This window comes from Serinus canaria, chromosome 25 (assembly GCF_022539315.1).
Source record: "Serinus canaria isolate serCan28SL12 chromosome 25, serCan2020, whole genome shotgun sequence".
Taxonomy (NCBI): Eukaryota; Metazoa; Chordata; class Aves; order Passeriformes; family Fringillidae; genus Serinus; species Serinus canaria.
The window spans coordinates 10,305,026-10,325,092 of NC_066338.1; the positions used below are offsets into that span (position 1 = coordinate 10,305,026).

The 20,067-nt window shown below is 67.8% G+C and overlaps 3 protein-coding genes across 53 annotated transcripts in view; all 3 read left to right on the plus strand.

Annotated features, from left to right (window-relative positions):
- Positions 1-2,792, plus strand: part of KIF5A (kinesin family member 5A) — an 18,032-nt gene extending 15,240 nt beyond the window's left edge. The window contains exons 16-18 of the mRNA XM_050984800.1: positions 1,671-1,699; positions 1,802-2,015; positions 2,730-2,792. Of these exons, the coding sequence (XP_050840757.1) occupies positions 1,671-1,699; positions 1,802-2,015; positions 2,730-2,792 (306 nt within the window). The remainder of the gene's footprint in view (positions 1-1,670; positions 1,700-1,801; positions 2,016-2,729) is intronic.
- An 80-nt stretch (positions 2,793-2,872) lies between these two features.
- Positions 2,873-11,989, plus strand: PIP4K2C (phosphatidylinositol-5-phosphate 4-kinase type 2 gamma). Of its 50 annotated transcripts, none has more exons than XM_050983924.1 (12): positions 4,423-6,556; positions 6,753-6,915; positions 6,950-7,004; positions 7,053-7,160; positions 7,214-7,323; positions 7,378-7,518; positions 8,883-9,029; positions 9,116-9,154; positions 9,374-9,487; positions 9,942-10,188; positions 10,266-10,369; positions 11,334-11,989. In XM_050983924.1, exons 1-12 carry the CDS (start codon positions 5,784-5,786, stop codon positions 11,412-11,414), a joined length of 2,082 nt encoding a protein of 693 aa, XP_050839881.1. In that variant the 5' UTR covers positions 4,423-5,783; the 3' UTR covers positions 11,415-11,989. The 50 variants fall into 50 exon arrangements, with proteins under 50 accessions (XP_050839930.1, XP_050839881.1, XP_050839885.1 ...); XM_050983928.1 differs by having other exon boundaries at positions 4,423-6,413; positions 6,448-6,556; positions 7,053-7,268; XM_050983926.1 differs by having other exon boundaries at positions 6,753-7,002; positions 7,053-7,107.
- Positions 11,990-12,240: 251 nt separating this feature from the next.
- Positions 12,241-19,358, plus strand: DTX3 (deltex E3 ubiquitin ligase 3). Of its 2 annotated transcripts, none has more exons than XR_007779660.1 (5): positions 12,241-12,328; positions 13,271-13,332; positions 15,435-16,062; positions 17,915-18,132; positions 18,815-19,358. XR_007779660.1 is itself a non-coding variant. In XM_050984134.1 (5 exons), the coding sequence occupies exons 2-5, from the start codon at positions 13,320-13,322 to the stop codon at positions 18,888-18,890; spliced, it is 963 nt and encodes a 320-aa protein (XP_050840091.1). In that variant the 5' UTR covers positions 12,241-12,328; positions 13,271-13,319; the 3' UTR covers positions 18,891-19,358. The 2 variants fall into 2 exon arrangements, 1 of the variants encoding a protein (XP_050840091.1); XM_050984134.1 differs by having other exon boundaries at positions 15,435-16,090.
- Positions 19,359-20,067: the final 709 nt, after the last annotated feature.

Genomic DNA, 20,067 nt, shown 5'->3' on the forward strand with positions numbered 1-20,067 from the left:
TGCAGGCTCGGGGTCCCCCCGCCCCCCATCCTTGGGGACTCCGGGTGCCTCTGCCCCCCCAACCCGCGTGTCCCCCCAGGTGCTGCCAGACCCGGCTCCGCTCGCATGTCCCGGTGTCACCCGTGTCCTGTGCTCGTGCCACGCTCGCCCCGTGGGGGGGGGGGGGCCGCCCCCCCCCCCAGGACCCCCCCGGGACCCCCGATCGGGCTCGGGCCGGTGTGGGGGGGGCCGGGGCCGCCCGAGCTGCCTTAACCTGGAGAATGTCGCCCCCCGGCCCGGCCCCACAATGGGGGGGCGGCTCAGCCCCCCCCCCTCACCCCCCCCCGGGTCCCCTCGCTTGGCATCTCGGCTGTGCCCCCCCCTCCCCCCCGGGCCGTTCTGGGGGGGTCCCCGCGCCCCCCGCCCCCCCCAGCGCTGCATGTCCCGCCCCGCGCGGCCGGAGCGCAATAAAGGCGGGAGAGGCTGAGAGGGCTCGGGGGTCCTGGGGGGCTCGGGGAGGACTGGAGGGTCCTGGGGGGGTCCGCGGGGGCCTGGGGGGTCCTGGGGGGGCTCGGGGGTCCTGGGGGGGCTCTGAGAGAGCCTGGGGATCCTGGGGGGTCCTGGGGGGGCTCTGAGAGAGCCTGGGGGATCCGAGAGAGCTGGGTGATCCTGGGGGGGCGGGGGGGGCGGGAAAGCCTGGGGGGTCCTGGGGTGCTGAGAGAGCCTGGGGGTCTCAGGGAGGTCCTGGTGGGCTCTGAGAGAGCCTGGGGGGGCTCAGAGGGGTCCTGGGGGGGGCTCAGGACGGGCTGGGGGGGGCGGGGAGGGGCTGAGAGGAGCCCGGAGGAGCTGGCGGGGCTGGGGGGCTCAGGGGTGGCCGGGGGGTTCCGGGGGGCTGGGGGTGGGTGAGGGGGTTGGAGGGGGCCGTGGGGGGCTGGGGGGATTGAGGCAGGCTGGGGGGGCAGGGGGCGGCTCAGGGGGGCTGGGGAGCTGTGTCACAGTGAGGGTGTTTGGGGGAGGGGGGGCACACTGGGGACACACTGGGGGATTTGGGGGTGCAGGGACACACAGGGGATTTGGGGAGGGGGGCACATTGGGGGGCACTGGGGACACACGGGGGATTTGGGGAGGGGACACGGGGGGATTTGGGGGCGCTGGTGCAGAGCTGGGGTCACAGCGGGCATTGGGGGCAGCAGGGAGGACACGGGGGCTGGGGAGGGGCAGTGGGACCCGCACCTGCACGGGGCACTCTGCAGGTGTCACAGCTGTCCCTGTGCGGTCACACCTGTCCCCATGGGGCCGCACCTGTCCCTGCAGGTGTCACACCTGTCCCTGTGGGGTCACACCTGTCCCTGTGTGGTCACACCTGTCCCCGCAGGTGTCACACCTGTCCCCACAGGTGTGCCATGTGTCTCTACAGGTGTCACACGTGTCCCAGTGGTGATCACACATGACCCTGCAGGTGTCCCACGTGTCCCTACAGGAGTCCCAGGTGTCCCCGCAGGTGTCACACGTGTCCCCATGGGGATAGGGCGCCCCCTATCGGTTCCCCCGTGCCCACAGGGACAGCCGGTGTCACCTGTGGGGGCACACACGAGTGCCCCAAGGGGGGGGGTCCCTGTCCCACGTGGGATCACACCTGTCCCCATGTGGGCCACACACCTGTCCCCACGGGGTCACACGTGCCCCTGCAGGTGTCAATGCCCCACTGGCACCTGGCCAGGTGAGGCTGCCCAGGTGCCCGAGGCCGTGGAACAGCTCCACCCCTCCCTGGGCGGGGCCAGGAGAGACACCAGGACACCTGGACTGCTGGCCCCCCCCCCAGCCCCGCCCCTGTCTCCTTCGTCACCATCTTCATCATCACCTTCGTCATCACCTTCATCATCACCTTCGTCACTGTCACCTTCATCATCACCTTCGTCACTGTCACCTTCATCATCACCTTTGTCATTGTCACTTTCATCATCGTCGCCTTCATCTTCATCGCTGTCACCTTCACGGTCACCTTCATGATTGTCATCGTTGTCACCGTCATCATCGTGACCTTCACTGTCCCTTTGTCACTCCTCCCACTCCACCCGTCCCACCTGGAGAGCTTGGGGACACCCAGGGCACACACGGAGCCACCAGAACTGTGGGGGTCACACCTGTCCCTGTGTGGTCACACCTCTCCCAATGGGGTCACACCTGTCCCTGTGTGGTCACACCTGTCCCCTGCATTATCACAAATGTCCCCTGTGGCAATCACAGGTGTCCCCTGTCAGTGTCACACAGGTTCTCTGTGGGATCGTACCTGTGTCCTGCCCCTGTCACACCTGTCCCCTGTGGCAGCGACACAGCTGTCCCCTGCAGGTGTCACACCTGGCCCTGTCACACCTGGCCCTGTCGCGTGTCCCCTGCAGGTGTCACACCTGGCCCTATCACACCTGGCTCTGTCACGTGTCTCCTGCGGGTGTCACACCTGGCCCTATCACACCTGGCTCTGTCACGTGTCCCCTGCAGGTGTCACACCTGGCCCTGTCACACCTGGCCCTGTCGCGTGTCCCCTGCAGGTGTCACACCTGGCTCTGTCACGTGTCCCCTGCAGGTATCACACCTGGCCCTATCACACCTGGCTCTGTCACGTGTCTCCTGCAGGTGTCACACCTGGCCCTATCAGACCTGGCTCTGTCAGGTGTCCCCTGCAGGTGTCACACCTGGCCCTATCACACCTGGCCCTGTCACGTGTCCCTGTCACGTGTCCCGGGCTGTAGGGCGCCCCCTGTCGGTTTCCCACGCCCCCTCCCGCGCCGCCCGCGGCCCCTGGCGCCCCCTAGCGGCCGCGCGGCCCCGGGGCCAGCCCCGCCCCGCCCCTGGCGCTACTTCCGGGTTCCGGTGCCGCGCCGGGGCGGGCGGAAGCGGCGGCGGAAACGGCGGAAGTGGCGGAAGCGGCGGCCATGGCGGCGGCGGCGGGTCCCTGTCCCGGCCCCGGCCCCGGGCCAGGCCCCGGCGCCGCCCGCACGAAGAAGAAGCAGAAGCGCTTCGTGCCGCAGCGCGTCAAACTGCCGCGGGCCGCGGACCCGCTGCTGGCCGTGCTGGCCTGGGGCGTCACGCACCAGGTCAGCAACCGGCACCGGGACCCCGCGGCTCTTTGCCCCGGTACCCCCATGTGCCCTCCCCGCCTGTCCGGGACCTCAGCGGCCCTTGGGATCCCCGGTGCCGGTCCCAGTCCCCTCCCGGGATATCCGTGCCATCCCTCCGGGACCCCCGCGTGTGTTCCCGGTACCCCCGCAGCCCCCAGCGTGTCCCTTCCCTGGGACCGTCATTGCCCCCGGAGCCCTCGGTCTCCCCCGCCCGGGATCCCCATTGCCCCCCGTCCCACGGCTCCATCCCCCGGGATCCCCATTGCCCCCATCCCGTGTCCCCATCCCTCAGCTCCATGCCCCAGGATCCCGTCCCCATCCCGTGTCCTCATCCTTCGGCTCCATTCCCCGGGATTCCCATTGCCCCCATCCCGTGTCCCCATCCCGCGTCCCCATCCCTCAGCTCCATGCCCCAAGGATCCCCTGTCCCCATCCCATGTCCTCATCCTTCGGCTCCATATCCCGGGATCCCCATTGTCCCCATCCCGTGTCCCCATCCCTCAGCTCTATGCCCCAGGATCCCGTGTCCTCATCCAGTGTCCCCATCCCATGTCCCCATCATTTAGCTCCATCCCCCGGAATCCCCATTGTCCCCATCCCGTGTCCCCATCCCGTGTCCCCATCCTGTGTTCCTATCCCATGTCCCCTTCTCTTGGCTCCATCCCCGGGGTCCCCACTGTCCCCATCCCCACACTTGGGGGTCCCCGAGGTTCTTCATTGTCCCGGGGGTGTTTCCCGGGGATCCCAGGGGTGCCCGGGGGTGTTTCTCGGGGGTCCCAGGGGTGCCCCGGGGTGATTCCCAGGGGTGCTCGGGGGTGTTTCCCGGGGGTCCCAGGGGTGCCCGGGGGTGTTTCTCGGGGGTCCCAGGGGTGCCCGGGGGTGTTGCCTGGGGGGTGCCCGGGGGTGTTTGGCGGGGGTCCCACCTTGCCCTCCCCAGATCAACGAGCTGAGCCAGGTGCCGCTGCCCGTGATGCTCCTGCCCGACGACTTCAAAGCCAGCTCCAAAATCAAGGTCAACAACCACCTGTTCAACAGGTGAGCGCCACGGGGGGCACATGGGGGGGCATCCCCCAGCGGGGAGCACCCAGAAACTCACGTGAGCCCCCCCACCCTCAGGGAGAACCTGCCCAGCCACTTCAAGTTCAAGGAGTACTGCCCGCAGGTGTTCCGCAACCTGCGCGAGCGCTTCGGCGTCGACGACCAGGACTACCAGGTGGGCTTTGGGGGGCTTTGGGGGGGTCTGGTGTTTGGGGGGCTCCCAGGAGAAGGGAGGGCTGGTGGGTCTGACTCCCTGCTCTCAGAAGGCTAATTTATTATTTTATAGTGCTATATTGTACTAAAGAATGCTGTACTATACTGATAAACAGAGAGAGGGTGCAGGCAGAGTGCTAAAAAGATAATAATGAAAACTGGGGACTGCTCAGAGCCTGGACACAGCTAGCTGGGATTGGTCAGTAAGTAAAAACAATTCACATGAAACCCATCAAAGATGCACCTGTTGCTAAACCATCTCCAGACCACATTCCACAGCCATCAGATAGTTATTGTTTGTATTTCGTTTCTGAGGCCTCTCAGTTTCTCAGGAGAAAATCCTAGCAAAAGGATTTTCATAAAATATGGCAGTGACACTACACTAAATTATACTAAAGAATAGAGAAAGGACACAAACAGAATGCTAAAAGATAATAATGAAAACTGGTGACTCTGCAGAATCCCAACACAGCCTGGCCCTGATTGACCAAAGAGTGAAAACAGCTCAGAGCAGAACCCAGTGACACAATCCCCTGTGGGTGAACAATTCCCAAACTCATTCCACATGAGCACAGCACAGGAGAAGCAAATAAGATAAGAATTGGTTTCCTTTTCTCTGAGGCTCCTCAGCTTCCCAGGAGAAAAATCCTGGGTGAAAGAATTCTTTCAGAGAATGTGCATGGCACAGGAAAGGCCCTTTTTAAAATAGAATTAAAAATTCTTTATGCTGCTGGAGATTGGTTCCATCCCAGGAAGTGTCACCTCAGCCGAGGGAAACGGAGCCAGAGTGGGCAGGGAGGGCTGGGGAAGGTCCTTGGGGGGCTGGGGGTGTCTGATGTTCGTGTCCTCACTGGTCCCTGCTGGGATGCTGGCAGGTCTTGGATCTGCAGGGAGGGGTGATGGATCTGGCTCCATGCTCTCAGAAGGCTGATTTATTATTTTATAATACTGTATTATAGTAAAGAATGCTGAACTAAAGAACAGAGAAAGGATACTGACAGAATGCTAAAAGATAATAATGAAAACTCCTGACTCTCTCCAGAGTCCCAACACAGCTGGCTGTGATTGGCCCTTAAATTAAATTAAATTAAATTAAAACAATTCACCTGAAACCAATGACACACTCACCTGTGGGTAAACAATCCCCAACCCCATTCCAGAGCAGCAAAACCCAGGAGAAGCAATCAGATAATTCTTGTTTTCCTTTTTCTCTGAGGCTTCCCAGCTTCCCAGGAGAGAAATCCTGGCGAAGGGATTGTTCAGAATTCTGAATATACTCAGAAGATTTTTTCAGAAAATGTTCTGAATCCTGTCCTATTTCAGAAAATGTGACACAGGGCCTGAGGATTTTTGGTGTCCCCCCACCTTGGGCAGGCAGGATTCCCGTCAGGGTCCCCACAGGGCACCCGAGGGGAGCTCCAGACCGTGTGTCACATGTGTCACATGGGGGACCCGGGGCTGTCGCCGGGCTCCTGGCCTCCTGTCCCCTGGCTGGGTCACCTGTCCCCTGGCAGTGTACCCCCAGGTGTCCTGGTGCAGAGCCCCCCGCGGGGTGGCTCTGTCACCTGTGTCACCTGTGTCCCTGGGTGGCTGTGTCACCTGTGTCCCCTGGGGGTGTCACCTGTGTCCCCAGCTGTGTCACCTGTGTCCCTGGGGGTGGCACCGGTGTCCCTGGGTGGCTGTGTCCCCAGCTGTGTCACCTGTGCCCCCAGGTGCCCCCTGCAGGGGTGGCTGTGTCACCTGTGTCCCTGGTGTGGCTGTGTCACCTGTGTGGCTGTGTCACCAGTGTCGCCACTGTGGCTGTGTCACCTGTGTGGCTGTGTCCCCTGTGTCCCCAGCTGTGTCACCTGTGTGGCTGTGTCACCAGTGTCCCCATTGTGGCTGTGTCATTTGTATGGCTGTGTCCCATGTCCCCATCTATGTCCCTGGTGGGGCTGTGTCCCTTGTCCCCAGCTGTGTCCCCAGCTGTGTCCCCCGTGTCCCCAGGTGTCCCTTGTGTCCCCAGGTGGCTGTGTCACCTGTGTGGCTGTGTCCCATGTCCCCAGCTGTGTCCTGTGTCCCCAGGTGTCCCTGGTGTGGCTGTGTCCCGTGTCCCCAGGTGTCCCTGGTGTGGCTGTGTCCCGTGTCCCCAGCTGTGTCCCGTGTCCCCAGCTGTGTCCCTGGTGTGGCTGTGTCCCCGTGTCCCCAGCTGTGTCCCGTGTCCCCAGGTGTCCCTGGTTGTGGCTGTTGTCCCGGGTCCCCAGCTGTGTCCCGTTGTCCCCAGGTGTCCCTGGTGTGGCTGTGTCCGTGTCCCCAGCTGTGTCCCGTGTCCCAGCTGTGTCCCTGGTGTGGCTGTACCCCGTGTCCCCAGCTGTGTCCTGTGTCCCCAGGTGTCCCTGGTGTGGCTGTGTCCCGTGTCCCCAGGTGTCCCTGGTGTGGCTGTGTCCCGTGTCCCCAGCTGTGTCCCGTGTCCCCAGCTGTGTCCCTGGTGTGGCTGTCCCCCGTGTCCCCAGCTGTGTCCCGTGTCCCCAGCTGTGTCCCTGGTGTGGCTGTGTCCCGTGTCCCCAGCTGTGTCCCGTGTCCCCAGGTGTCCCTGGTGTGGCTGTGTCCCGTGTCCCCAGGTGTCCCTGGTGTGGCTGTGTCCCGTGTCCCCAGCTGTGTCCCGTGTCCCCAGGTGTCCTGGTGTGGCTGTGTCCCGTGTCCCCAGCTGTGTCCGTGTCCCAGGTGTCCCTGGTGTGGCTGTGTCCCCCGTGTCCCCAGCTGTGTCCCGTGTCCCCACGTGTCCCTGGTGTGGCTGTGTCCCATGTCCCCAGCTGTGTCCCGTGTCCCCACGTGTCCCTGGTGTGGCTGTGTCCCGTGTCCCCAGCTGTGTCCCGTGTCCCCAGGTGTCCCTGGTGTGGCTGTGTCCCCCGTGTCCCCAGCTGTGTCCCGTGTCCCCAGGTGTCCCTGGTGTGGCTGTGTCCCCCGTGTCCCCAGCTGTGTCCCGTGTCCCCACGTGTCCTGGTGTGGCTGTGTCCCCCGTGTCCCCAGCTGTGTCCCGTGTCCCCAGGTGTCCCTGGCACGCAGCCCCCCGCGCTGGGTGGGCAGTGGGCGCCGCCTGCTGCTCTCGGCCGACCGGACGCTGGTGCTGAAGGAGCTGTCGAGCGAGGACGTGGCCGACGTGCACGGGCTGCTGGCACACTACCACCAGGTATGGGCACAGGGGGCACGGGCTGCTGGCACACTGCCACCAGGTATGGGCACAGGGGGCACGGGCTGCTGGCACACTGCCACCAGGTATGGGCACAGGGGGCACGGGCTGCTGGCACACTGCCACCAGGTATGGGCACAGGGGGCACAGGGGGCACGGGCTGCTGGCACACTACCACCAGGTATGGGCACAGAGGGCACAGGGGGCACGGGCTGCTGGCACACTGCCACCAGGTATGGGCACAGGGGGCACAGGGGGCACGGGGGCTGGCACACTGCCACCAGGTATGGGCACAGGGGGCACAGGGGGCACGGGGGCTGGCACACTGCCACCAGGTATGGGCCACAGGGGGCACAGGGGGCACGGGGGCTGGCACACTGCCACCAGGTATGGGCACAGGGGCACAGGGGGCACGGGGGCTGGCACACTGCCACCAGGTATGGGCAGGGGGCACAGGGGCACGGGGGCTGGCACACTGCCACCAGGTATGGGCACAGGGGGCACGGGGGCTGGCACACTGCCACCAGGTATGGGCACAGGGGGCACAGGGGGCACGGGGGCTGGCACACTGCCACCAGGTATGGGCACAGGGGGCACAGGGGGCACGGGGGCTGGCACACTGCCACCAGGTATGGGCACAGGGGGCACGGGCTGCTGGCACACTGCCACCAGGTATGGGCACAGGGGGCACAGGGGGCACGGGGGCTGGCACACTGCCACCAGGTATGGGCACAGGGGGCACGGGCGGCTGGCACACTGCCACCAGGTATGGGCACAGGGGGCACAGGGGGCACGGCAGCTGGCACACTGCCACCAGGCACGGGCACGGGGGGCACAGGGGCTGGCACACTGCCACCAGGTACGGTGGGCATGGGGCACAGGGTGTCACCTGTGTCCCCAGGGTGTCACTGGGATGTCACCTCTGTGCCCGGCAGTGTCACCTCTGTCCCTGGGGGTGTCACCAGGGCCATGCCCTGGGGTGTCACTGGTGCCCTGGGGTGTCACCCACCGGGGGGTGGCTGTGTCACCTGTGTCCCCCGTGTCCCTGTATGGCTGTGTCCCTGTGTCCCAGCTGTGTCCCCCTGTCCCAGCTGTGTCCCCTGTCCCAGCTATGTCCCCAGTGTCCCAGCCATGTCCCCATGTCCCAGCTGTGTCCCTGTGTGGCCGTGTCCCCCTGTCCCAGCCGTGTCCCCCTGTCCCAGCCGTGTCCCTGTGTGGCTGTGTCCCCTGTCCCAGCCGTGTCCCTGTGTCCCAGCCGTGTCCCTGTGTGGCTGTGTCCCCTGTCCCAGCCGTGTCCCTGTCCCAGCCGTGTCCCTGTGTCCCACCCATGTCCCTGTGTCCCACCCATGTCCCTGTCCCCGCAGTACGTGGTGCAGTGCCACGGGCAGACGCTGCTGCCGCGTTTCCTGGGCATGTACCGGGTGAGCGTGGACAGCGAGGACACCTACCTGCTGGTCATGAGGAACCTCTTCAGCCACCGCCTGCCCGTGCACAGGAAGTATGACCTCAAGGTACTGGGGTGTCCCCGAGCCCCTCTGAGTCCTGCTGTGGGGGAGCCTCCCCCCAAAACCCCTCCTGCCACCTCTGCTCCCTGCAGGGCTCCCTGGTGGACCGAGAGGCCAGTGACAAGGAGAAGGTACTGCAGGGGGATGCTGGAACCCCCTGAATTGGGGGGGGGGGGGTCTCCAGGCCTCGTTTTCCCTCCTCCCCAGTAAGGACAGCTCATGAGCTGCCCCCCTCCCTGAGGAGGGCTGGCCCCTGACCCCCAGGGGCACAGCCTGGGGGGGTCCCACAGCCCTGGGGTGTCCCCTCCTGCTCAGGGGTGTCCGGGGGGCTCCCCCCCGTCCCTCCCCAGGGCAAGGAGCTGCCCACCCTGAAGGACGTGGATTTCCTCAACAAGAACGAGAAGGTGTTCGTGGAGGAGGAGCAGCAGCGCGACTTCATGGACAAACTCAAGAGGGACGTGGAGGTGGGAGTGGGGGGCTGCACCCCCCGGGGGTCCCAGGGGATTCAGGGGGGCTTTCTCCCCACCTCAAGTGACCCTTTGGCCTCCCAGTGCCCAGGCCCCACCCCTCATGACCTCTTGGTTGTCCCCTAGCCCTGAGAGTTGGGGGGTTTTTAGGGGATGATGTCCAGAATTTGATGGCTGTGGGGGTCTCAGTGCCCCCAGGCTCTGGGGGTTTGGGGGAGGTCCCCTGTGCCCGGGCTCTGAGGGTTTGGGGGCTCTCTTGTGTGGCCATGGGGGTGTCCCCCACTCCTAAAGACCCCTTGGTTGTCCCCCCAACCCTGAGGAGGGTTTTTGGGATCACATCCAGCATTTGATGGCTGTGGGGGTGACAGTGCCCAGGCTCTGGGGGTTTTGGGGTGAAGCCCCCCCCAGGGTTTTGGCGTGGCCTCCCCCAGTTGCTGCCCTGTCCCCGCAGTTCCTGGTGCAGCAGAAGCTGATGGACTACAGCCTGCTGCTGGGCATCCACGAGGTGGAGCGGGGCGAGCAGGAGGAGGAGGAGGAGCTGGAGGAAGAGGAGCTCGGCGGGGGTGATGATGGGGGGCTGGGGGGTCCCTATGGCACCTCCCCGGAGGGGCTGGGGGGGCTCCTCAACTCCTACCGGCCCCTGGGCCCCGGCGAGTTCGACCCCGGCGTGGACGTGTACGCCCTGCGCGGGGCCGAGGGTGAGCCGGGGGTCCCGGGGGGTCCCAGGGGGTTTGGGGGGCAGGGAGCGCTGACCCCCCCCGGCTGTGCCCCCCAGGAGCCCCCCGGCGCGAGGTTTATTTCATGGGGCTGATCGATGTCCTCACCCAGTACGACGCCCGCAAGAAGGCGGCACACGCGGCCAAGACCGTCAAACATGGGGTGAGGGGGCACCCCGAAACGGGGGGCACAGCTGGGGGCACCCCAGACACGGGGTGAGGGGGGCACGGACTGGGGAGCACGGACTGGGGGGCACCCCAAACACGGGGTGAGGGAGCACCCTGAAACGGGGGGCACAGCTGGGGACACCCCAAACACGGGGTGGGGGGGGCACCCCGAAATGGGGGGCACAGACTTGAGGGCACCCCAGACACGGGGTGAGGGGGGCACGGACTGGGGGGCACCCCAGACACGGTGTGAGGGGCCACTCCGAAACGGGGGCCACAGCTGGGGGCACCCCAGACACGGGGTGAGGGGGGCACCCTGAACTGGGGGGCACCTCAAACTGGGGGGGCACGGACTGGGGCGCACCCCAAACTGGGGGAGCACCACAAAGACGGGGTGAGGGGGCACCCCAAGCTGGGGGGAGCACAGACTGGGGGGGGGCCCCGGATTGGGGGTCACCCTGAAGTGGGGGTGGGAGGGGGGGCACCCCGGACTGGGCTGGGGCAGTTCTGAACTGGGGAGCAGGCACCCCAAACTTGGGAGGAGGGCAATTCTGAACTGAGGGGGGGCACCCCAGTCTGGGGGGTGGCATTTCCCATCTGGGGCTGGCAGGGCTGGCACCCCCTTGGTTTTTTGGGGAGGGGGTTTGTTGGAGTGCTGAAGGTGGGGACAGGGAGGAGTTGGGGGGACCTGGGCCAAGCCCTCAGAGGAGGATTTGGGGAGGGTTAAAGCCCCTGGCAGGGTCTGGGGGGGCTGGACAGGTGGGGGCTGTGGGGAGGTTGGGACTGGGGGGGCTGTGGGGGGGTCGAGTGAAGCTGGAGGGGGTGCCCAGGCTGGGGTTGGGTCCTGGGGGGAGTCTGGGGGAGGGGTGGGTTCCCAGGGGGGTGAGGAGGGGCTGGGGGTGGTTCCCGGGGGCAGGGCTCTGTGCCTGGGGGGGCTCTGAGCCGCTCCTGCCCCCCAGGCCGGAGCCGAGATCTCCACGGTGCACCCCGAGCAATACGCCAAGCGCTTCCTCGACTTCATCACCAACATCTTCGCCTGAGGGGGGGCTCGGCCCCCCCCCCCCACGGGACCAAACCCCCCCCAGGGTGTGCTGACCCCTCCCCACACACCCACAGCCCCACAGTGACCCCCCCGCAGTGGGGTTCCACAACTCAAGTGCCTTAACTTTATCTAAGGGGGTCCGGGGGGGCTCTGGGCCGAGCACTGGGGGGGTCTGGGGTGCCCCCCCTCCCCACCTCGGGGGGCTCTGGGACCCTTCTGCCCCCTCCCAAAGCTGGGAGGGGGTCAAACACTACTTGCCCCAGAGGGGGGTGAAAGGGGCCCCCCAGTCGTGACCTCCTGGGGGTGCAGCCCCCACCCCTGTTCCAAATGAGGCTGGGGGCCACTCCGTGCCTCCCTCTGTGTGGGACCTGGGGGGCTCCGGCTCCCCCTCTTTACTGCAGCTCCCGGGGGGCAGGGGAGGACCCCGGCCCCGTGGGACCCCCGGGGGGGCGGGGCCTGCTGGGCCGACACCCCTGTCCCCCATCTGTGGGGGTGCCGTGTGTCCTGCGCCCCCCACCCCATTTATGGGGCTCCTTCCCCCGCTCTGTACCGAGAAATAAATTATTGAACCGGTCCTGAGTCCGCCCCGTTCCCTGGGCCCCTCCGACCCCCCTGCGCCCCTCAAACCCGGCTCCGCCATTCCCGGGGACCCCCGAATTCCCGGCTCGATAGTCCCGCCCCCGCCGCTCAGGCTGCGCCCTACACCGCCCCCCTTCCCATGGCCCCGCCCTCTCTCCGCCCCCAGGCGCGTTGCCATGGCGACGCCCTCCCCGCCAGCCCCGCGCGCCGTTGCCATGGCCCCGCCCCCCCGTTGCCATGGCGGCCCCGCCCCGCGCGGTCACGTGAGGCGGCCGCGCGCAGGGCGCCCCCCGCCGCCGGACGCGCCCGCGATGCTGCGCCCGCCCGGGCCCGGTGCGTGCGGGACCCCCGCGACCCCGGCACCCCCCGGCCCCCCTCACCGTGCTCTGCCCGCGGCCCCCGCCCCGGGCCTGCTGCTGCTCGCACCGCAGCGACCCCTCGGGCTCCTCCCCGGGCCTGTCCGCTCCCCTCGGGCCTCACCGGGACCCCCCGGGCCCCTCCCCGGGCCTGTCCGCTCCCCTCGGGCCTCACCGGGACCCCCTGGGCTCCTCCCCGGGCCTGTCCGTTCCCCTCGGGCCTCACCGGGACCCCCCGGGCCCCTCCCCGGGCCTGTCCGCTCCCCTCGGGCCTCACCGGGACCTCCCGGGCTCCTCCCCGGGCCTGTCCGCTCCCCTCGGGCCTCCCCGGGACCCCCCGGACCCCTCCCCGGGCCTGTCCGCTCCCCTCGGGCCTCCCCGGGACCCCCCGGGCTCCTCCCCCGGCCTGTCCCGTCACCGCCGGGCCCGTCCGTCCCCCCGGGCCTCCTCGGGACACCCCCGGGCCTGTCCTCCCCCTCCTCGGGACCCCCCCGCTCCCCCGGGCCTGTCCCCCCCCATTCCGGCCCCATCCCCCACCCTGTCCCCCCCTCGTGGAGCCCTTAGGGGGGATGGGGAGGATGGGGGCACCGGGGGGACATCGGTGCGTTCAGCCCCCCCGATCCGCAGGCCCCTCCCCCCGGATCATGGCTGGACAAACAGCCCCGGGGCCGCTCCGGGGGGGCTGGATGGGTCTGGGGGGCCGGGGGGACCCCCAGGAGCTGCTGCCCCCCCCCCCCCCCGGAAGGGCTCTGGGGGCCGGGGGTCCCCTGGGGACACGCGGGGGGTGACGGTGCTGTTGTTATTGTGGTGTCACCTGGGCGGGGGGAGGGGATCCGGGGGGGTTGACGGACCCCCAAAGTGGGTCTGGGGATGGTGGGGGCCGTCTGTGACCCTCCCGTATCCCCCCGTGTCCCCCCAGCCCCGGGCTCGTGGCTCTGCTGATCTGCCGCCCTCCGCTCGTGTCCCCCATGGGCTCACCAGGTGGGTGTGGGGGACACCCCGCTCTGGGGACCCCCCCTGTCCCGGGACCCCCCTCGTGCACGGCCCTTAGCTTTGGGGACGCCCTTTGGAGCCTTTCCCCCGGGCTGTGGGACCCCCTGGCTCTGGGGGACCCCCTTGGAGCACCTGTGGGACCCCCCGGCCATGGAACACCCCCGGGTTCTGGGGACCCCCTCGGGCACCCCCAGTTTTGGGCATCCCTCTCAGACCCCCCCCCCCGGTTTCTGGGGCCCCCCTCGGGCACCCCTCGGCTTCTGGGCATCCCTCTCAGACCCCCCCGAGTTCTGGGGACCCCGTCGGGCACCCCCCAGTTCTGGGCATCCCTCTCAGACTCCCCCCCAAGTTCTGGGGACCCCCTCGGGCACCCCCCGGCTTCTGGGGACCCCCTTTGGACCCTTCCCCCCGGGCTGTTGGGGACCCCCTTGGAGCAGCTGTGAGACCCCTCGGCCATGGAGCACCCACGGGTTCTGGGCATCCCCCTTGGGCACCCCCCTGTTCTGGGGACCCCCTCGGACACCCCCCGGGGATGGGTGGCGTGCTGGGGGCACCTCAATTTTTTCACCCCCCTCCCGGGGGTCACGGCGCAGTGACCCCCCCCGCGGTGTCCCAGATTTGGGGACAGGACAGGTTTAACCCTTGGGTGGCACCTTGGGTGGGTGAACGTCCCCCCCGGGGGTGGGGGGCACTGTGCCCCCCTCAGGGTGGGCACCGTGCAACCTCCTGGGTGCCATGGCCGGGCTCTGGGGGGTCTGGAGGGGTCCATGCCCAGACTCAGAGGGTTTGGGGTGGTCATGTTCAGATTTCCAGGGTTTTGGGGTGACCCACAGTCCCCAGGCTCTGGGGTCTTGGAGTCTCCATGCCCAGGGTCAGGCGATTTTGGGGATCCCTGCCCAGGCTCTGAGAGATTTGGGGGGTCCATGCCCAGCCTCAGAGGGGTTTGGGGGGGGGTCCATGCCCAGTCTCAGAGGATTTTGGGGGTTCACAGCCTGACTCTGAGAGGTTTTGGGGGGTCAGTGCCCAGTCTCAGGCTTTGAAGATCCCATGTCCAAATTTTGGGGTTCAAAGGGTCCCACGGCCAACCCTTGATGGTTTTGGGGTGTCCCCCCCGTGTTTGTCCTGTTAAGGATTTTGGGGTGTTGGGGGGCCAGGCAATGGTGCCAGTGGGGATCCAGCCCCTGGGGTTTGGGGGGTCCCATGCCCAGCCCCTGGGGTTTGGGGGGTCCTGTGCCCAGCCCCTGGGGTTTGGGGGGTCCCGTGCCCAGCCCCTGGGGTTTGGGGGGTCCTGTGCCCAGCCCCTGGGGTTTGGGGTGCCCGTGCCCAATCCCTGGCAGTTTTGGGATGCCCTGGTGTCGTTCATGCTGTCAGGGATGTTGGGGTGCAGGGGGGCCACCAAGAGCCAGGTGATGGTGGCGGTGGGCTGCAGGCTCAGGAGGTTTTGGGGGTTCCATCTCCATCCCCTGCTGGTTTGGGGTGTCTGTGGTGCTTGGGAGCTCTGTGCTCAGTCCCTGGGCTTTGGGGTGCCCGTGCCCAGCCCGGCAATTTTGGGGTGTCCTCACAGTGTCGTTGGTGCTGTGAGGGATGTCAGGGTGTGGGGACCCCAGCAGGAGTTGGGTGACAGTGCCAGCCGGGTCCTGTCCCTGGAGATGTGCCCAGCCCCGGCTGTTTTGGGGTGTCCCTTCTCAGTCCCGGGTGTTTTGGGGTGTCCATGGGTGTTTCGGGGCGCCCCGTGTGCCCAGCCCTGAGGTGCCCCGGGGCTGTCTCTGCATCCTTCGTGCTCTCGAGGATGTGCGGGGACCCCAGCAGGAGTGGGGTGACAGTGCCAGCAGGGTCCTGTCCCTGAGGATGTGCCCGGCTCTGGGTGTTTTGGGGAGCCCGTGGGTGTTTCGGGGTGTCCGTGCCCAGCCCCTGATGATTCGGGGTGTCCCTGCTCAGTCCCGGCTGTTTCGGGGAGCCCGTGGCTGTTTCAGGGTGTCCCTGCCCGTTTCAGGGTGTCCCTGCCCACTCCCGGGTGTTTCGGGGTGCCCGTGGCTGTTTCGGGGTGCCCCGTGTGCCCGTCCCTGAGGTGCCCCGGGGCTGTCCCGCAGTGTCCTTCGTGCTCTCGAGGATGTCGGGCTGCGGGGCTCCCGGGGCCAAGAGCCGGGTGACGGTGCCCAAGCGCGTGTGGGAGTTCGTGACGCGGGAGCGCGCGGCGCGCCTGGCGCTGCTGGCGCAGGAGGCGCGGGTGCGGATCCTGGTGGACGGCGAGACCCCCGAGCTGTACGTGCTGCAGCTCTGCGCGACCCCCCCGGCCCCTCCCGGCGGCGCGGGGCTCTGCCCGGCCCGGAAGGCGCTCAAGGCGCTGCTCAAGGAGACGGAGAAGGAGCTGAAGAAGCGCAGCCAGCGGCACGGGGAGGTGCTGGGGGCCCGCCCCGAGCCCCCCGCGGGCGCCGCCGGCTCTCCCGGCGCGGGCCCGGCGCGGGACGAGGAGCCGGAGCGGCAGTGCCCGATCTGCCTGGGCGAGATGCGGGGCCCGCGCACGCTGGAGCGCTGCCGGCACTCCTTCTGCGGGGAGTGCATCGCGCGGGCGCTGCAGGTGCGCTCCGCCTGCCCCGTCTGCGGCCGCTTCTACGGGCAGCTGGTGGGCAACCAACCCCCCGACGGCCGCATGCTGGTCACCCGCGACGCCGCGCTGCCCCTGCCCGGCTACGAGGCCTTCGGCACCATCATCATCCAGTACGTCTTCCCGCCCGGCGTGCAGGGGGTGAGTGCGGCAGGGCTGCCGGGGGAGGGGTTTCCCATCGTGCCGGGCGATCCCAAATCCCGCTGGGTGTCCCCGGCCCGGCCCTACGCCCCCAGCGCCCCGATGGGTGCCCCCAATGCCCCGGGTTCAGCTCTGTGCCCCAGCACCCCTCATTCTCCCCAAATCCTGCTGGGTGTCCCCAGTGCCCCCATGGGTGCCCCCAGTGCCCCCAATGCCCCGGGTTCAGCTCTGTGCCCCCAGTGCCTGTTGTTGTCCCCAAATCCTGCTGGGGCTCCCCAGCATTCCTGGGTGTCCCTAAACCCTGATGGTTGCCCCAACCCAGTCCGGTGCCCTCAGTGCCCCTCGCTGTCCCCAAATACTGCTGGGTGTCCCCAGCGCCCCCATGGGTGCCCCCAATGCCCCGGGTTCAGCTCTGTGCCCCCAGTGCCCCTGGTCGTCCCCAAATCCTGCTGGGTGCCCCCAGTGCCCCCATGGGTGCCCCCAGTGCCCCGGGTTCAGCTCTGTGCCCCCAGTGCCCCTGGTTGTCCCCAAATCCTGCTGGGTGTCCCCACCATTCCTGGGTGTCCCTAAACCCTGATGGGTGTCCCAAGCCAGTCCTGTGCCCCTGGTAGCCCCAAGTGCTCCTAGGTCTCCTCTGTCCCCAGCAGCCCTGGGTGCTCCCACGTCCTCAGTCTGTGGCCCTGGCGCCCCTGGGTGTCCCCAAATGCTCTTGGGTGGCCTGGCACGGTACTGTGTCCCCAGCACCTTCAGGTGCTGATGGATGGCTCTGGGTGTCCCCAAATACCCCTGAGCCAGCTCTGTGCCCCTGGGTGCCCCCAAGCCCTGCTGGGTGTACCCAGCATCCCTGGGCTACCCACACATCCTGTCAGGTGTCCCCAAGTGTCTCCAAATCCTTTTGGGTGTTGCTGTAGCCCTGGTGTCCCCAAATGCCCCTGTGTCCCTAACAGCCCTGGGTGCTGCCAATGACCCTGGGTGTCCCCAGCCCTGATCCCCATCCCCCCATTCCTTCTGTTCCCCATCTCTTGCCCCCCACCCCCCGGGCAGGTGACGTGTCCCCAGCCCTTCCCCTGTCTCCCCATCCCCCTGTCCCCCAGTCCCCGCATTCCCCTGTCCCCATGTCCCCCTGCCCTTACCTGCTGTGGGTCCCCTCCATCCCCCATGGGTGCAGTCCCTGGGCACCACACGGGCACCTGTCCTGTGTGCTCCCCATTGCTCCTCCCCCATACCTGTGCCCCCTGTACCTGTGGAGCACCTGAACCTGGGGCTGCAGCACCCCAGGAGCAGACAGACCCTGGCATCTGTCCCCCTGTGCCCCTGTCCCTGCCCCCCTCACCTGTCCCCTTACCTGTGCAGGTGTGTTGTACCCTGGCACTACATGGGCACTGACACCTGTGTCCCTGTCACTCCCCTGCCCCCCTCACCTGTCCCCCACCCCATGCAGGTGTGCGGTACCCTGGCACCACAAGGGCACTGACACCTGTGTCCCTGTCCCCTCTCCTGTCCCCTGGCACCACAAGGGCACTGACACCTGTGTCCCTGTCCCCTCTCCTGTCCCCTGGCACCACAAGGGCACTGACACCTGTGTCCCTGTCCCCTCACCTGTCCCCTGGCACCACAAGGGCACTGACACCAGTGTCCCTGTCCCCTCACCTGTCCCCTGGCACCACAAGGGCACTGACACCTGTGTCCCTGTCCCCTCACCTGTCCCCTGGTGCCACAAGGGCACTGACACCTGTGTCCCTGTCCCCTCACCTGTCCCCTGGTGCCACAAGGACACTGACACCAGTGTCCCTGTCCCCTCTCACCTGTCCCCCCCCTGCCCAGGTGGAGCACCCAAACCCGGGCGTGCGGTACCCGGGCACCACGCGCGTGGCGTACCTGCCCGACTGCCCCGAGGGGAACAAGGTGCTGGGGCTGTTCCGCAAGGCCTTCGCCCAGCGCCTCACCTTCACCGTGGGCACCTCGCTGACCACCGGCCGTGCCAACGTCATCACCTGGAACGACATCCACCACAAGACCAACTGCACCGGCGGGCCCCAGCTGTGCGGGGGGCATGGGGGGCAGGGGGCACCTGGGGGCACCTGGGGGGTGGGCGACAGCACCCACCACGGGACTGACTGCGCCCGGCTGTGCCAGGGGGTGTGGGGGCACCTGGGGGGCACTTGGGGGGTGGGCGACAGCACCCACCATGGGACTGACTGCGCCCAGCTGTGCCAGGGCATCTGGGGGCACCTGGGGGGCTCTTGGGGGGTGGGGGACAGCACCCACCACAAGATGCCCCCAGCTGTGCCAGGGTGTGTGGGGGCACCTGGGGGGCACCTGAGGGGGTGGGCGACAGTACCCACCATGAGACTGATTGCCCCCGGCTGTGCCAGGGGGTCTGGGGGCACCTGGGGGGCACCTGGGGCGTTGGGGGATGGCACCCACTGCGGGACTGACTGCCCCGGCTGTGCCAGGGCGTGTGGGGGCACCTGGGAGGTTGGGGACAGCACCCACCAGGAGACTGGCTGCCCCGGCTGTGCCAGGGGGTCTGGGGGCACCTGGGGGGGCTGGCGGGCACCTGTGCATGTGGGGGGGCACCTGGGGGGTTGGGGAACAGCATCCACCACATCCAGCACCAGCTGGGGGAGGGGGCACTGGGGGCACCTGGGGTGTGGGGGGGAGGATGGTGAGGGGAGGGTACCTGAGGGGGCAGGGCCTGACTCACTCCCCCTCTGCCCCCAGGTTCGGGTACCCCGACCCCACGTACCTCGCCCGGGTGCAGGAGGAGCTGCGGGCCAAGGGCATCACCGAGGATTGAGCGGGGGGCAGGGACCCCTCCCGGGCAGGGGGACCCCCCCAGAACCACCCCGGGCAGCAGGGTCCCCCCCGGAGCCTCCCTGGGCAGCAGGACCCCCAGGCAGGGGGACCCCCACACGAGGGGACCCCCCCCGGGCAGAGGGATCCCCCCTTCAACAGGACCCCCCATGCAGGGGGATCCCCCCCTCAGTGGGACCACCCCAGAGCGGGGCCCCCCCGGCCCCCCTGGCTGGCAGCGGGGGGCACAAGGAGGGGGCCAGGCCCCCCCGGGTGGGGCTGGTGCCACCCAGCCCCTGCAGCACGGACAGACGGACCCCTGTACATAGCCCTGACCCCCAGGACAGACAGACGGGGCGATCCCTGCCCCCCACCCCCCACACCCCGGGGGGGTCCCACCCTCTGGGGGGTTATTTATTTTTTATTTCCCCCCCAGGTCTGTAACTTTGATCCAATAAAAATATGCAATGGATTGAGGGGTGCCAGGGGGGCTCCCCGACTCCTGGGGCACTGAGGGGGGTGCACCATGGGCTCTGAGTGGCACAGGGGGGGCAGTTCTGGATGGGGACACAGGGCTGGGGACACTGGCATGGGAACAGGAGACATGGGATGTTGGGGTGGGACGTGGGGGTTTGGGGGTGGGGACATCGGGGTGGGGACACGGGCGTGGGACAGTGAGGGCACATTGGGGCTGTGGGGATGGGACTTTGGGGTGGGACACTTGGGTGACACTGGGATGACGCTGGTTGGGACACAGGGATGGGGGCGCTGGGCCCTGAGCTCGATTTTGGGGTGGGACAACAGAATCATGGAGTGGACTGGGTTAGGAGGGACCCTAAAACCCATCCCACCCCTGGCAGAGACCCCTCCCTCTGTCCCAGGCTGCTCCAGCCTGGCCTTGGGCACTGCCAGGGACCCAGGGGCAGCCCCAGCTGCTCTGGGAAATCCATCCCAGCCCCTCCCCACCCTCACAGGGAGGAATCCCTGCCCAGTCTCCCATCCAGCCCTGGCCTCTGGCAGCCATTCCCTGTCCCCAGTCCCTCTCCAGCTCTCCTGCAGCCCCTCCAGGCCCTGCCAGGGGCTCTGAGCTCTCCCCACAGTGAGGTGAGCACCCCCAGCTCTCCCAGCCTGGCTCCAGAGGAGCTCCAGCCCTGGAGCAGCTCCGGGGCCTTACAGAATCA

Coding starts and splice junctions, on each gene's coding strand:
- PIP4K2C (XM_050983922.1), top strand. CDS start 5,784: ATGTGTCACATGGGGGACCCGGGGCTGTCGCCGGGCTCCTGGCCTCCT. Junction 7,003..7,052: donor GCTGTGTCCCGTGTCCCCAG/GTGTCCTGGTGT, acceptor TCCGTGTCCCAG/GTGTCCCTGGTGTGGCTGTG. Junction 9,155..9,373: donor AGGCCAGTGACAAGGAGAAG/GTACTGCAGGGG, acceptor GTCCCTCCCCAG/GGCAAGGAGCTGCCCACCCT.
- DTX3 (XM_050984134.1), top strand. Junction 16,091..17,914: donor TCCCGCCCGGCGTGCAGGGG/GTGAGTGCGGCA, acceptor CCCCCTGCCCAG/GTGGAGCACCCAAACCCGGG. Junction 18,133..18,814: donor TGCACCGGCGGGCCCCAGCT/GTGCGGGGGGCA, acceptor CTCTGCCCCCAG/GTTCGGGTACCCCGACCCCA.